The 13703-nt window shown below is 63.6% G+C and overlaps 1 protein-coding gene across 4 annotated transcripts; it reads right to left on the bottom strand.

Annotated features, from left to right (window-relative positions):
* Positions 1 to 685: 685 nt before the first annotated feature.
* HDGFL2 (HDGF like 2) lies at positions 686 to 11707 on the bottom strand. Of its 4 annotated transcripts, none has more exons than XM_071577908.1 (16): positions 11551 to 11707; positions 8876 to 8952; positions 8667 to 8805; positions 6920 to 7099; positions 6433 to 6549; positions 6206 to 6277; positions 5412 to 5559; positions 5199 to 5274; positions 4419 to 4704; positions 3455 to 3549; positions 2996 to 3066; positions 2561 to 2631; positions 2280 to 2381; positions 1971 to 2184; positions 1222 to 1342; positions 686 to 1079 (listed from the first exon to the last, which is right to left on the bottom strand). In XM_071577908.1, exons 1-16 carry the CDS (start codon positions 11620 to 11622, stop codon positions 1013 to 1015), a joined length of 1908 nt encoding a protein of 635 aa, XP_071434009.1. In that variant the 5' UTR covers positions 11623 to 11707; the 3' UTR covers positions 686 to 1012. The 4 variants fall into 4 exon arrangements, with proteins under 4 accessions (XP_071434009.1, XP_071434010.1, XP_071434012.1 ...); XM_071577909.1 differs by having other exon boundaries at positions 686 to 1076; XM_071577911.1 differs by lacking the exons at positions 8667 to 8805; positions 8876 to 8952.
* Positions 11708 to 13703: the final 1996 nt, after the last annotated feature.

The following is a 13703-nucleotide window of genomic DNA, read 5'->3' as shown; positions in this document are numbered from 1 at the left end:
CTCACCCCCTCTTCCCTCTGGCCTCCCCTTCCCGGCACTTGGGCAAGAGGCACACGGGGATTTTTTGGGCTTTATTTGGGTTCTGTTTATGGAGTGTGAAATCAGCCCTGGAAAAAGCAAACCCAGATTGTGCCCAGGGCAGTGACAGCATCAGTGGCCTTTGAGGGGGGTTGGGACATCCTCCCTCGGGGTCTGGGCACAAGGAGGAGCCACCGGCAGGTCCAGCCAGGAATGTCTTTATTGGACTTGGAGAAAAGCTCTGGAGTGTTGCAAAAGAGCAGAGACCAAGAGCCTGAGCTGGTGCCAAGCACGGTGCAGGAGGATGCCCTGAGTCCCTTCCTGGGACAGTTAGGACAGAAGACACCAGTTTCACCCCAAAAGTTGGTGCCCAGCCCTCCTGCTGCCCCTGGGGCAGAAGGATCCAGCACCAGCAGCTCCCTCTGGATGGAGAGAGGATGATGATGGTGGGCAAAGGGGAAGCCCCTGCAGCTGAGTTAGAGCTCAGCAAAGGTGCCAAGTTTGGCTGCCCACTCGGCCAGGGACATCCATGGGTGCCTGGTTCTGGTCCAGTGGGCACTGGGGGAGCCATGGGGGTGTTTTCAGTGCCAGCCCTGGGCAGGGGGGAAGCTGCTGCCCTCCCTCATCCCAGCCAGCAAAGCCACAACAAAGACTCTGGGGCTCCTCGTGTTTTTCATTAGAAAACCTTTATATTCATTTCATGTCGGTTGAAATCACAAGAAATTAGGTAGCAGGGCAAAAAAAAAAAAAACAGAACAAAAACAACCAAAAGAAAAACAAAATAAAAACCAAGGGGGACAAATACAGACACCAGCACAGCCCTCACGGGCGGTGCCTCCGCAGGGACATGGGACAAGACCAAGGACATGGCTACGTGTGACTTAGTGAAGTGACTCAAGCAGGGGACGAGGCAGAGGCTGGTCTTCCTTTGCAGCCTCTCCTCCTCCTCCTCCTCTTCCCCCTCCTGCTCCTGCTCCAGGTGGGAGCTGCTTCCTCAGCTCTCCTCCACGTCATCCGCAGCCTCCCCCGCTCGCTCGGCCTTGGGATAGTCCTGCACACTGCTGGGGGGGGGGGAGAATCCCACATTCCAGCTCCTTCCCAGGCTGGCAACACCCTGACACAGCCCAGGGGTGCCCCCAGGTCACCCACAGAGGGGCCCAGCTCTGCAGTGGGTCCTGAGCAGCTCCAGCCCCCCACACTCACTTGTTGTGGGGCTCCTCGGCCACCTCTGGCTCTCCTGCTCCCGGCCCTTGGCTTTTGTCCTTGTCCTCTGTGCCCTCTGATTTTTGGGACAGGGATTCACCATTCACAGGACCTGACAGGTCTACAGGGAAAAGAGGGAGAGGCTCAGGCAACTTGGACTCTCTCATCCATCCTGACCCACGTGGGCCAAGGATCCACAGCCAGATTGTCCCTGGACACCCAACTGAGCCCAAGGGGACCCCAGGCCTGGCCAAGAGCTGCAAGAAGGGCCTCAGAACCTCCAGCCCCAGCCCAGAGAGGCCAGGGTGGACACTCCCCGTCAGCTCCTCCAGGAGGGCTCTTGCAGCACCACTGGGATGTTCCCAGGCAGGGACCTGGCTCAAAGGGTGGAAGATCCCAGTCACCAGCTGCCTGTGCAAGAGCCTGAGCCAGTGTCCAAGGATATCTCCACACTCCTCCTTTGCCCAAGTGCCTGGACCAAAGCTCAGGCTGGCTGGGAGGAGCCATCCTGGGCCAAAAACCAGCCTGGAGGCCCCCAGAGCCAGGGTGTGGGGCCTGAGGTTTGCCCTCTGCCCTCACTGTGCCAGCATTCCACACCCAGCCCTTTCCCAGCCAAACAGGGCCTGGAGGGGTTGATCCAAGAGCCCCCTCCCATGACCCTGGTCCCCCCCAGTGGGATGGGACATGCCCCGAGAAGGGCCTTGGGGTCACCCCCAGGGAATGGCCCTGGGATGTTCAGGGGTTGTTACCAGCATTTGCCTCCTCTTCCCCCTTCTCATTCCGTGTCTCTGCTCCCGACAGCTTCTCCTGGCCCTTCTCCACCTCCCCCTTGTCCTTCTCTGGCCCAGCTTTGTTGGCTTTCTGGAGAGCCTCCAGCTTTGGTCCCAGCACACGCGACTTCAACCGGGTGTAGACCTCGGCAGCTTTTTCCATCACGTCCTTGTTGGCTTTATAGCGACGGATCTGCCCCAGGGAGGGGGAGGAGGGACCCCCTTAGAGCTGGGGGGCCACTCAGGCTCCCCCCTCGCTCCAGGGAGGTGCTTGGCCCTCTGCTCTACCTTCTTCAGCGTGGCCACCACATCCGTGTGCTTCTGGAGGATGTGGGAGGTGACCTGGAGCGTGCCCAGCTCCTCCAGTGCGTTCAGACACCGCTTGATGTCCTGCAGGGATGGCACCGTGGTCAGGAGCTGCCTGGCACTGTCCCTGTGGGCAGCTGGGGCCCCCCAGCACCCCCAGAGGGAGGAGGAGGAGCACCCCAGGGTGCTGCAGCCCAGCAAGGATGAGCAGGGGTGTCCAGGCCAGGGGTGTCCCAGGCCAGGCCCACACCAGCAGCACTTACCGGATTATCCACCTTCAGTGCAAACTTGATCTCACTGTGCAGCTTCTGAAGTTTCTCTTCAACTGTGGGCTCTGGAGCAGAGACAGAGACAGGCCAAGGCATCAGGACACCAGTGGAGCCCATGGCACTGCCCAGAGCCTGGGATCTGCCCAGGATCTCCCCCAGACAGGGTTTGGTGTCCTCCTGCATCTCCAAGGTCAACACAGCCCCAGGGGCCTCTTCAAAGAGGATGGGTTGGGGTGGGCCAAGATGGGGTCTCAGGGAAGTTCAGTGTCTCTGGACATCCTGTAAATCCTCCCTGATGTGATCCCAGGATCACAGCAGTGCTGGGAAAGGCCCTGGTACAACCTGCAGGACAGATCCCTCCCTGCTCCAGTGTTGGATCCCTTCCCTCCCTCTCCTCCCCTCTGTGGTGGGAAGCAGAGGCTCTCTCACCCTTTTTCTTCTCCATCCTCCTTTCCGGGACTGGGTCGGATTTCTTCCGGCCTCGTTCCACTTTCGAGGGTCTGTGGGGGGAAAAGAAAAGAGGGAAGATGCTTGTGGTGAACCTCCTGCTCCCCACTGGGCTAACAAGGGTCATGGCACTGGCTGGAGCATCCCAGGTGCCCTGCTGTCCCCCACCCATGGTCACCCCAGGTAACAGCTCCCCTGTGCCCCAGCTTCCCAGGAATGCAGCCAGGAAAAGCCCCACGTGACAGAAAACACCTTGGAATCTCCTCCTGGTAACCCCCAACACCTCCTGCAGCCCCTTCAGCTCAGGGGAAGGAGGGGGGGACGAGCCCAGCCCAGCTCACCCATGGGTGCTGCAGCCCAGAGAGCCCCATCCCCACCCCAGGCTGGGAGCAGGGGAGGAGCAGCCCGTTCTCAGGGGAGGGGAGGTGTGCAGATGCTGACTTGTTCCGTGGCTTCTCCTCTGCTCGGCCCCTCTTCTCCTTCTGATTCGGTTTCCTTGACAACTCCGAGAGCTGTTTCTTCATCGGCTTCTTTACCTTGGAGGAGAGAACAATGCAGGGAGAGCGGCAGAGCCCTCCCCGCTGCGGCAGGGACGGGGCCACAGGCACGGCCCAGCGTCACCCCACGGGCACAGCGTCACCCCACGGGCACGGCGTCACCCCACGGGCACGGCGTCACCCCACGGGCACGGCCCAGCATCACCCCACGGGCACGGCGTCACCCCACAGGCACAGCGTCACCCCACGGGCACAGTGTCACCCCAGGGGCACAGCGTCACCCCAGGGGCACAGCGTCACCCCAGGGGCATGGCACAGTGTCACCCCATGGGCACAGTGTCACTCCATGGGCACAGCATCACCCCATGGACACAGCGTCACCCCACGGGCACAGCATCACCCCATGGACACAGCGTCACCCCATGGGCACAGTACAGAGTCACCCCACAGCACAGAGTCACCCCATGGGCACAGAATCACCCCATGGGCACAGCATAGAGTCACCCCATGGCATGTGGTCACCCCATTGAACATGGTCACCCCACAGGGCCAGGTCACTCCACAGCTACAGCCCATGGTTAACACCATAGGCATGGCACAAAGTCACCCCGTGGCACAATGGTCACCCCACGGCCATGGCACAATGCCACCTTCCACTAGCCCAGCTTGCTCCAAGCCCCATCCAACCTGTGCACCTGGATGGGGCATCCTGGGTCAGGGGAGGAGCTCCCATTCCAAGGCATGAATGTGCCCATGGACACATAACCCTTCTCAGCACTGTGGGAGCAACCCCAGGGTAAGCCAAGACCAAGACAGCAGTCCCTGCCACTCCTGGAGGTTGCTGCCAGCCTGACAGGGAGGTGCCAGGTTGTTCACCCATGCCCAGGTCCCCACAGCTCCACACTCACCTCCTTCTCCGGCTCCATCTCCGAGTCCGACGAGGACGGGGCCTTGGCTCGGCCTCTCCGGCCCTTCTTGGCCACCTCATCCTCGGCACTGCTGTCCGAGTCCGAGTGGGCGTCCTCGCCCTTCTCCGCCTTCTCCTTCCTCTTCTCCTTCTCCTCCTTCTCCTGCTCCCGGAGCCGACGGATCTCCTCTTCCTGCTCCCTCTTCCTCTTCTCCTCCAGCTCCCGCCGCCGCTCCTCGTCCCGCCTCTTCCACTCGCTGATGCGATCCACGTCGCTGTCGCTGTCGCTGCCGGGACAGGCGCGCTTGGACCCCGCGTGGCACTGGCACGGAGGGGCTGACCCTCCCACCCGGCTCTGGGGGTGTCCTGGCACAGGGGGGCTGACCCTCCTGCCCGGCTCTAAGGGCATCCTGGCACAGGGGGGCTGACCCTCCCACCCGGCTCTGGAGGTGTCCTGGCACAGGGGGGCTGACCCTCCCACCCGGCCCCGAGGGCGTCCTGGCACAGGGGGGCTGACCCTCCTGCCCGGCCCTAAGGGCATCCTGGCACAGGGGGGCTGACCCTCCCACCTGGCCCCGAGGGTGTCCTGGCACAGGGGGGCTGACCCTCCCACCCGGCTCTGGGGGTGTCCTGGCACAGGGGGGCTGACCCTCCCACCTGGCCCCGAGGGTGTCCTGGCACAGGGGGGCTGACCCTCCCGCCCGGCCCCGAGGGTGTCCTGGCACAGGGGGGCTGACCCTCCCACCCGGCCCCGAGGGTGTCCTGGCCAACAGGACCTCACCTGTCGCTGCTGGAGCTGGTGGGGACACGCTCTGGTTTCGGTTTCCTGCCCCGGGGCTTGGGAGGGGGTTTCTCGGCTGCAAGACAATGGGGAGATGTTCAGCAGGAGCCCTGGTAGAACAGCCCCAAAACGGGGGTTCAGGGAGGAGACTCCACAAGGGAGGAGACCCTAGAGCCCCCACTGGAGGAGGCAGGAGCAGCCCCCTGGGCTCACCAGGCTTGCGGCCCCGCGGCGCCTTCTTCACCGACACATCCGAGTCCGAGTCGGAGTTGGAGTCTGACTTGGTCATGTCCACAGTCGCATTTCCCACCTCCAAGTCCGAGTCCACCTTGGAATCAGAGTCGGAGCCAGACTCCACTTTCTGCAGGCAGAGAGAGGGGTTGGGATTGGAGGGTGGCAGTGGGGTGACAGCACCCCAATCCCAGCAGTGCCCCAAACCCAGCAGTGCCCCCAAACCCCAGCAGTGCCCCCAAACCCCAGCAGTGCCCCCAAACCCCAGCAGTGCCCCCAAACCCAGCAGTGCCCCAAACCCAGCAGTGCCCCCAAACCCAGCAGTGCCCCCAAACCCAGCAGTGCCCCAAACCCAGCAGTGCCCCCAAACCCAGCAGTGCCCCAAACCCAGCAGTGCCCTCAAACCCAGCAGTGCCCCAAACTCAGCAGTGCCCCCAAACCCAGCAGTGCCCTCAAATCCAGCAGTGCCCCCAAACCCAGCAGTGCCCCCAAACCCAGCAGTGCCCCCAAACCCAGCAGTGCCCCAAACTCAGCAGTGCCCCCAAACCCAGCAGTGCCCTCAAACCCAGCAGTGCCCCCAAACCCAGCAGTGCCCCCAAACCCAGCAGTGCCCCCAAACCCAGCAGTGCCCCAAACCCCAGCGGGTCACTGAGGGGGCAGTGAGGTCCCTCCTGACGTTCCAACCCACAGCATGGCCCCACCACCCCCTGTTCCCCCTCTCCACAAGGCAGACCCCTCACTCCCCTCCAACCTTCCTCAGACTGAGGGTCCTTTACCTTCTTCTTCCTCCCCCCCACCGGCATCCTCCGTGGGGCCCTGGCCACCGGCTTCTTCTCAGGAGTGAAATCCTGGAGGAAAACAGAAATATGTGGGAATGTGGAACAGTCTCACAACAGTGTCAGAAGCCAGTCAGGTTCCCTCAAGCTCTTGCCTCCCCAGTGGAGATGCTCTCCATCCAGCCCTCTCCCTACCAGCCTTCCAACATATCCCAAAACCCCCTCACCTGGTCGCTGTTTTTTTCCGACTCGGAAGACGTTTCCGAGTTCTCCTCTTCTGTCATGGAGGGGCTGCCCTGATCCAGGTCACTGGAGGATTTCCGAGGCCGTTTTGTCACCGGCATCTGGGATGGGAGAGGGGACAAGATAGGAGAAGCAACTCCCTCTCCACCCACCATGGAAAGCCAAGTGCTTCCCAGGAATGGGTTTCTTCCAACTCTTTCCAGGTGTTTCTGCAAGAGCAGCCATGTGCACTCAGATCTGCCCTCCGGCATCTCCTCCAGGCTGCAATCTCCACCAGGACTGGCCATCCCACCATCCCACAGGCATGGTGAGACAGCTGTGAAGAACACACTGAACCCCATTTTCTACCAGGGAATCCAGAGGGAATTGGTTTCTTCAGCACCTTCTGCCACAGTGGGTCCGAGGAAAGCCCCGTGGTGGATCCAAGACGTCCCTGGCTGGGCCACCCTCCCGTCCCCAGCCCACACTCACTTTCATGGCCAACGATTTCCGCTTGGGCCCGCTGTGGTCACTGCCTCGATCTGAGTCCTCGTCACTCTCCACCTTCTCCATGGGCACCGTGGCCATGGCAGAGTCTTCCTCGTCGTCCCCGGCGTCGCTTCCCGCCATGGGATCGTTCTCGGGGACGTCGCTGTCGGAGGAGCTCGCGGGCTACAGACAGGAGGAGAGCGGGTTAGGGGGTCTGGGGGGCACTGGGGGGGCAGGAGAGGAGAGAAGGGCGGGCACAAAGGGTGGGGAGCAAAGGATGGCAGAGCTGTGCGTGCAGAGCAGAGCAGGGCAGCCTCCCCTCCCAGCACAGATCCCTCTGGAAAACACAAGCACCCCTTCCATGGGAACACTGAACCCACCACCTTCTGATCCTTCCACATCTACAGCCCCTCACACACCACCTGAGACCACGAGCAACACCCCTCAGGGTTCCCCAGCTCGGCTGCCCCTCACTGCCCTCTTCCCCCCATCCTCACGCTGTGCCAAAATCCCTGGAGCAGCTGGAGCTGGGAGCCCTCCCAGGAGCAGCCCCCAGCCCTGCCCTGCCCTAACGGCGCCAGACAAGCCAGTGGCTGCATTCGGTCTCTCCTCTGGTGTCAGGGAGTGGCAGTTCCCTTTCCTCCACCTGGATCAGGCCTCTTCCCCACGGGAAAGGGCTGCACGAGGAGTCCACCATGCTCTTCCCAGCTGGGATCTCCTGTGTCCTGCTTCCTTGCTCCCTGAAGGTCTCCTCGCTTCTCCAGCCCATCAGGAGGTTCCTCACGCAGGGACATCAAACCTCAACGTCCATCTTCTGGGGAACTGGTGTTCCCAGAGCCTGGGTTCTTCCAGCTGCTGGAAAGCCTCTCCTTGCCCTTGACTGTTCCTGCACCTCATTGCATTATGCTTCACAACCAAGGAAAAGCTCCATTTCAGTCTTCTCCTGCTCCCTTGCCCTCAGGAGGCAGTTGGTGTTGGTGAACCCTCATCCTTGCTGGTCCCTCAGTTGCAGAACATCCCTATCCCTGATGGGAGTTCCTGGCAGATTCCTGGCCATGGCAGGTGCCGCTTCCTCCATCACCACAAACCTCCTCTGGGTTTCCAAGCACCTCCATGGCCTCACCTCACCCCACACCCAGAGTTCTGGGTGCAACCATCTCCCCCAGCCTCTCAAACCACACCTTGCTCCTGCCAACCTCCAGACCACTCTGACCTTGTTGCTCACCTCAAAAACCTTCCTGTGCCTCTTCAGCCCAACTCTCTGCAATGCCAGAGACCTCCTGCAATGACTGTTATACAACAAACTGTACCACAATTACGGTCATGAGATGTCCCCAAGAGCAGGTGACAAAGAACTATCTCCCAGACTGCTCCGAATCCCACTGGAGGGTTCAGGACCTTGGAAATGGATGGAGAAGGGCACTGCCCCACAGTCCACATGCAGATCCAGGACGAGCAAGCCTCAAGTTCTTGCTCTGACAACAAAACCTCCATGATTTTGGGTGAGCACCACAAAGCAAAACCCCGGCTGCAAAAGCATCTTCCAGAGGAGGAAGAGGAGGAGAGCAGACTCCACCAGGAAGGGAGAGGGCAGGGAAGGAAGGGGAAGCCAACTGCAGCCCGAGAAAGCCAAGCTGGAAGCTGGAAGCACATCGGCAGAGCAGCAAGGAGCAGCAGAGAGAGGAGCAGAGCCGTGGAGGGATGGAGGGGCCGCAGCCCCGGCCTCGCCCCCCGCCCGGCCCGCACTCACCGCAGGGGCACTGTAACTGGCGTGAGGGTTGTTCTGGATTTCCCACAGTCCCTCGTTGAAGCCTTTCCTCTTGTTTGGTTTCCCATATTTGTCTTTGTACTTTTCGTAAGGGAACAGGTCTTTGGGGCCCAGGAAGGCGCTGGAGAGAGACAAAGCAGAGTGAGGCGGGCGGGCGGCGCGGCGGGCGCGGGCGGTGGGGCGGCGCTTACGTCTCGTGGGTGCCGAAGAAGAAGATGGGGTACTTGTTCGGGGGGGGCTTCACGGCGCCGTCCGCGATGTCATCGATCTGAAAGGAAACCCAAAGCAGGGGGTGGTCAGACAGAGCGGTGGGTGGCACATCCTCAGCCCCGGCAAAGCAGCGTTGGGCTCTGGCACCCGCGCCCGGCTGGAGGTGAGCGCGGCAAGGCAGCCCCGGGCGGGCCGATGGGGCTGATCCCTGGATGGATGGGGCTGATCCCTGGATGGATGGGGCTGATCCTTGGCCGTAGCCGATCCCTGGCCGTGGATCAGAGTCCCTGCGGTGCTGGGGCCCAGCGGGGTCTCTACCAGGGTCTCTACCAGGGTCCCAGCGGGGTCCAGGCAGAGCTGGGCACGTGTCGTCTCTCCGTGTGCTGTTCCCCAGAGATGCCTTGCCCCGGGGAGCCCCCAGCGGGTGGGGCAGGGGGGGCACTGGGTGGCCCGAGGGTCCATCCTGGCAGTCTTCAGGGTGGGGGGACCCTTCCCCATAAAGCAAGCGAGCTAAGGCGGAGGGGCTGTGGTGGCACGAGGGCTGTCCTGGCAGCGGCGGCGGCGTCCTGGCATCTCCTGGCGAGGTGTGGCCGAGCGGCGGCGGCTCCGGCCTCGGAGCCTCCCCGATCCCACGGAGCCTCCCCGATCCCACGGAGCCTCCCCGATCCCACGCAGGTTCCACCCACCCATCTCTTCCCATGGGACACCACGGGCAGAGGATGAACCTGCCTTGCCCTCCGCACTGCCCCACCAAGCACACCCCGAAGCAGCTCCCGGTGCTCCTCCAGGCACCGCCGTGGCACGACACCATCGCCCCGCAGTGGCACCAGCCGTCCCACCCCAGAGAACCCTCTGAACGGCACCAGCACCCCCCAGTGCTGCACCAGCACCCGCCAATCCTGCACCAGCACCCGCCAATCCTGCACACACCAGCGCTCATGGCAGACCCCACCCATGTCACACCCAGAGTGTCCCCAACAAGTGACAGACTCCAGCTCTGTCCCCCTACGGTGGGCACAGAGTCGATGGTGCCCAGGGCAGGAGCTGGGGAGGGGAATGGGGGCTCTGGAGGGGCAGAGGGAGGATAAGGATGGAGGGTGAAGGGCAGGACTCTGCTGGGATGCTGGTCTGGGGGTGGCTGTGAGGGGCAACTTCAGGGTTGGGGTCCCCCCGGCTGGAGGGAGGGTCCCCAGGCCAGGGCTCCTGCTGAGGGGCCCCCCAGGGTTCTTTATCCCTTGCCAGGGACAGACACCAGTGTGGCATCCCCCGATCTCCCTCGCAGCAGTTGCCAGGATGGGACCCTGACCTGGTGCTGGGTCCCTTCCCTGTACAGGTCCCAGCGTGGGACCCCAATTCCAGCCCCACACCCCCGTCCCAGGCTGGGATTCTCCATCACAGAACAGGTGCCAAACCAGCACCTGTTTGATCCCCTCCCAGGATACAACTCCAGCTCCAGTCCAGGTGCTGGTGTGGGACCCCCATCCCAGTGCAGGGCTCCCATCCCAGTGTGGGACATCCATGGGGATCTCTGTGCCAGTACTGGGCCCTCATCCCAGTCCAGGTGCTGGTGTGGGACCCCAATCCCAGTGCAGGGCTCCCATCCCAGTGTGGGACATCCATGGGGATCTCTGTGCCAGTACTGGGCCCTCATCCCAGTCCAGGTGCTGGTGTGGGACCCCAATCCCAGTGCAGGGCTCCCATCCCAGTGTGGGACATCCATGGGGATCTCTGTGCCAGTACTGGGCCCTCATCCCAGTCCAGGTGCTGGTGTGGGACCCCAATCCCAGTGCAGGGCTCCCATCCCAGTGTGGGACATCCATGGGGATCTCTGTGCCAGTACTGGGCCCTCATCCCAGTCCAGGTGCTGGTGTGGGACCCCAATCCCAGTGCAGGGCTCCCATCCCAGTGTGGCTGCTGGGACATGTTTCTCACGCCCGTACCGAGATCCTCACCCCGGGCCAGGGCACCGCATCCCGGGAGGGATCCCATTATGGCATCTCCATCCCGGTCCGTGTCCCCACCCCGGCCTAGGGCAGCGCATCCCGGGACACAGCACCGCATCCCGGTACGGGTCCCGTTATGGCATCTCCAGCCCGGGATCCCCATCCCGGTACGGGTCCCGTTATGGCATCTCCATCCCGGGATCCCCATCCCGGTACGGGTCCCGTTATGGCATCTCCATCCCGGGATCCCCATCCCGGTACGGGTCCCGTTATGGCATTTCCATCCCGGGATCCCCATCCCGGTACGGGTCCCGTTATGGCATCTCCATCCCGGGATCCCCATCCCGGTACGGGTCCCGTTATGGCATCTCCATCCCGGGATCCCCATCCCGGTACGGGTCCCGTTATGGCATCTCCATCCCGGGATCCCCATCCCGGTACGGGTCCCGTTATGGCATCTCCATCCCGGGATCCCCATCCCGGTACGGGTCCCGTTATGGCATCTCTATTCCATCCCGGGATCCCCATCCCAGTCCAGGTACCGTTATGGCTTCTCCATCCCGGTAGGGGCCTCCCGTTCGGGGACAGCAGCCGGTGCTGTCCCGGGCCCACCGCCCGTCCCTCTCCCGCTCCCGCTCCCGCTCCCATCCCGGTCCCGCATCCCCGTCCCCGCCGGTGCGTCCCCCCGGGGCGGCGCGGCCGCGCGGTCTCACCCGGGCCGGCCAGTGCGGGTAGCCCTTCATCTTAGCGAAGACGAGGTCTCCGGGTTTGAAGCTGTGCGGCATCGCGGCGGGGCGCGGGGCGCGGGGGGCACCGGCGGGGCAGGCCCAGCCCAGGCCGCGGCAGCTCCGGGCGGGCGGCGGGGGCGGCCGCGCAGCACGGCACGCAGGATGTCCCGCCCCCGCCCGACGCCGCGCCGCTCATTGGCTACGCGCCGCGTCCATCAGCGCCAACGGCCAATGGCAGCGAGGGGATGGCACAGCGGGATAACGGGATTGGACCGCGCCGCCGGAGGCGCCGAAGCGGGGGGCGCTGAGGGGCGGGGCCAGAGGGGCGGGATGGGCACGGTGTGGGGGGCAAGGGGACATGGGGGGGACATGGAGGGGACATGGGGGGACATGGGGGGGACATGGGGGGACATGGGGGGGACATGGGGAAGACAGAGGGACATGGAGGGGACATGGGGGGGACATGGGGGGACATGGGGGGGACATGGGGAAGACAGAGGGACATGGAGGGGACATGGGGGGACATGGAGGGGACATGGGGGGGACATGGAGGGACATGGAGGGGACATGGGGGGGACATGGAGGGACATGGGGGGGACATGGGGGGGACATGGGAGAGACAGGGGGACATGAAGGGGACATGGGGGGACATGGAGGGGACATGGGGGGACATGGGGGGGGGACATGGGGGGACAGGGGGACATGGGGGGCTATGGGGGGACAGGGGAACATGGCGGGAGACAGGGAGACATGGGAGTGACAGGGATTGGAGGGGGACAGGGGGACATGGGAGGGACACGGGGACATGGAGGGGGACAGGGTGGGATGGGAGGCCATAGGAGCGACAGAAGGACATGAGGGGACAGGGGGACCACAAGGGGACATGTGCCATGGTGGGACAGGAGGACATGGGTGGACAGGAGGACATAGGAGTGAGAGGGGGACATGGGGGGACAGGAGGACATGGGGGAGACAGAGGACATGGGGGGACAGGGGGTTCCATTGTGGGCACAGCCCCTGGGTGGGCACAGCCCTGGAGGTGCCAGGCTGTGCTGAGGGGAGGTGCCACCAGGATTCATGCAGGGAGGGGGCTGGGGGTTCTCCCTGGCACTGCCATGAGCCCTCACTGGTGCTGGGCTGGGCCATGTCCGGGCTGGGCCATATCTTGGGCTGTGCCATGGCCAGGTTGTGCCATATCCCAGCTGTGCCACATCTTGGGATTTTCCATACCCCAGCTGTGCCATATCCCAGCTGTGCCATGTCCAGGCCATGCCATATCTTGTGCCATATCTTGTGCTGTGCCATGTCTGGGGCTGTGCCATATCCCAGGTGTGCTGTATCCCAGCTGTGCCATGTCCCAGGTGTGCCCCATCCCACAGTTCCCGGGGGTCTGTGTGCCCTCCTCAGCCTCCCCTGTGCCGTGGGCTCAGGGTCTGTGCATGGCTCGGTGCAGGAGGTGGTGCCAGTGTGGGTGCCCATGTCACCTGTGCCTTTGTGTCCCTCGGTGCCCCCAAGGTGTGCCAGTGCCGATCCCTGTGCTGGTGGCACTGGCAGAGCAGTGCCAGGTGCTGTGCCAGGTGAACACAGACCCTGCTTGGGCTGGGGGGCAGGAGGAGGAGAAAGAGGAGGAGGAGGAGGAGGAGGAGGAGGAGGAGGAGGAGCAGTGTGTGTGCCCTGGGTCAAACCTGGTGCCATGTCCTGCCTGGCACAGGGAGTGTGTCCCTACTCGGGTCCGAGCCCCTCGGCCATCGCCCTCTGCCCCTCTGGGTGTCCCCTTGGGTGCCCTCTGGGTGTCCCTGTGGGTTCCCCTCTGGGTGTCCCTGTGGGTTCCCCTCTGGGTGTCCCTGTGGGTGTCCCTGTGGGTTCCCCTCTGGGTGTCCCTGTGGGTGTCCCTGTGGGTTCCCCTCTGGGTGTCCCCCTGGGTGTCCCTGTGAGCGTCCCTGTGGGTGCCCCTGTGGGTGCCCCTCTGGGTGTCCCTGGGCCGGGCCGTGTCCCACCCCACGGCTCGTCCTCTGCGTTCCCGGGGGCACGGGGGGCTGGGGTGGGGGGGTATGGGGGTTGTGGGGGGGTATGGGGGCTGTGGGTTTGGGGTTCAGGTTTGGGGGCTGCGGGTTTGGGGTCTGTGGGTTTGGGGTTCA

This window comes from Pithys albifrons, chromosome 27 (assembly GCF_047495875.1).
Source record: "Pithys albifrons albifrons isolate INPA30051 chromosome 27, PitAlb_v1, whole genome shotgun sequence".
NCBI classification, from domain to species: domain Eukaryota; kingdom Metazoa; phylum Chordata; class Aves; order Passeriformes; family Thamnophilidae; genus Pithys; species Pithys albifrons.
This window is presented reverse-complemented; position numbering and strand designations above follow the sequence as displayed.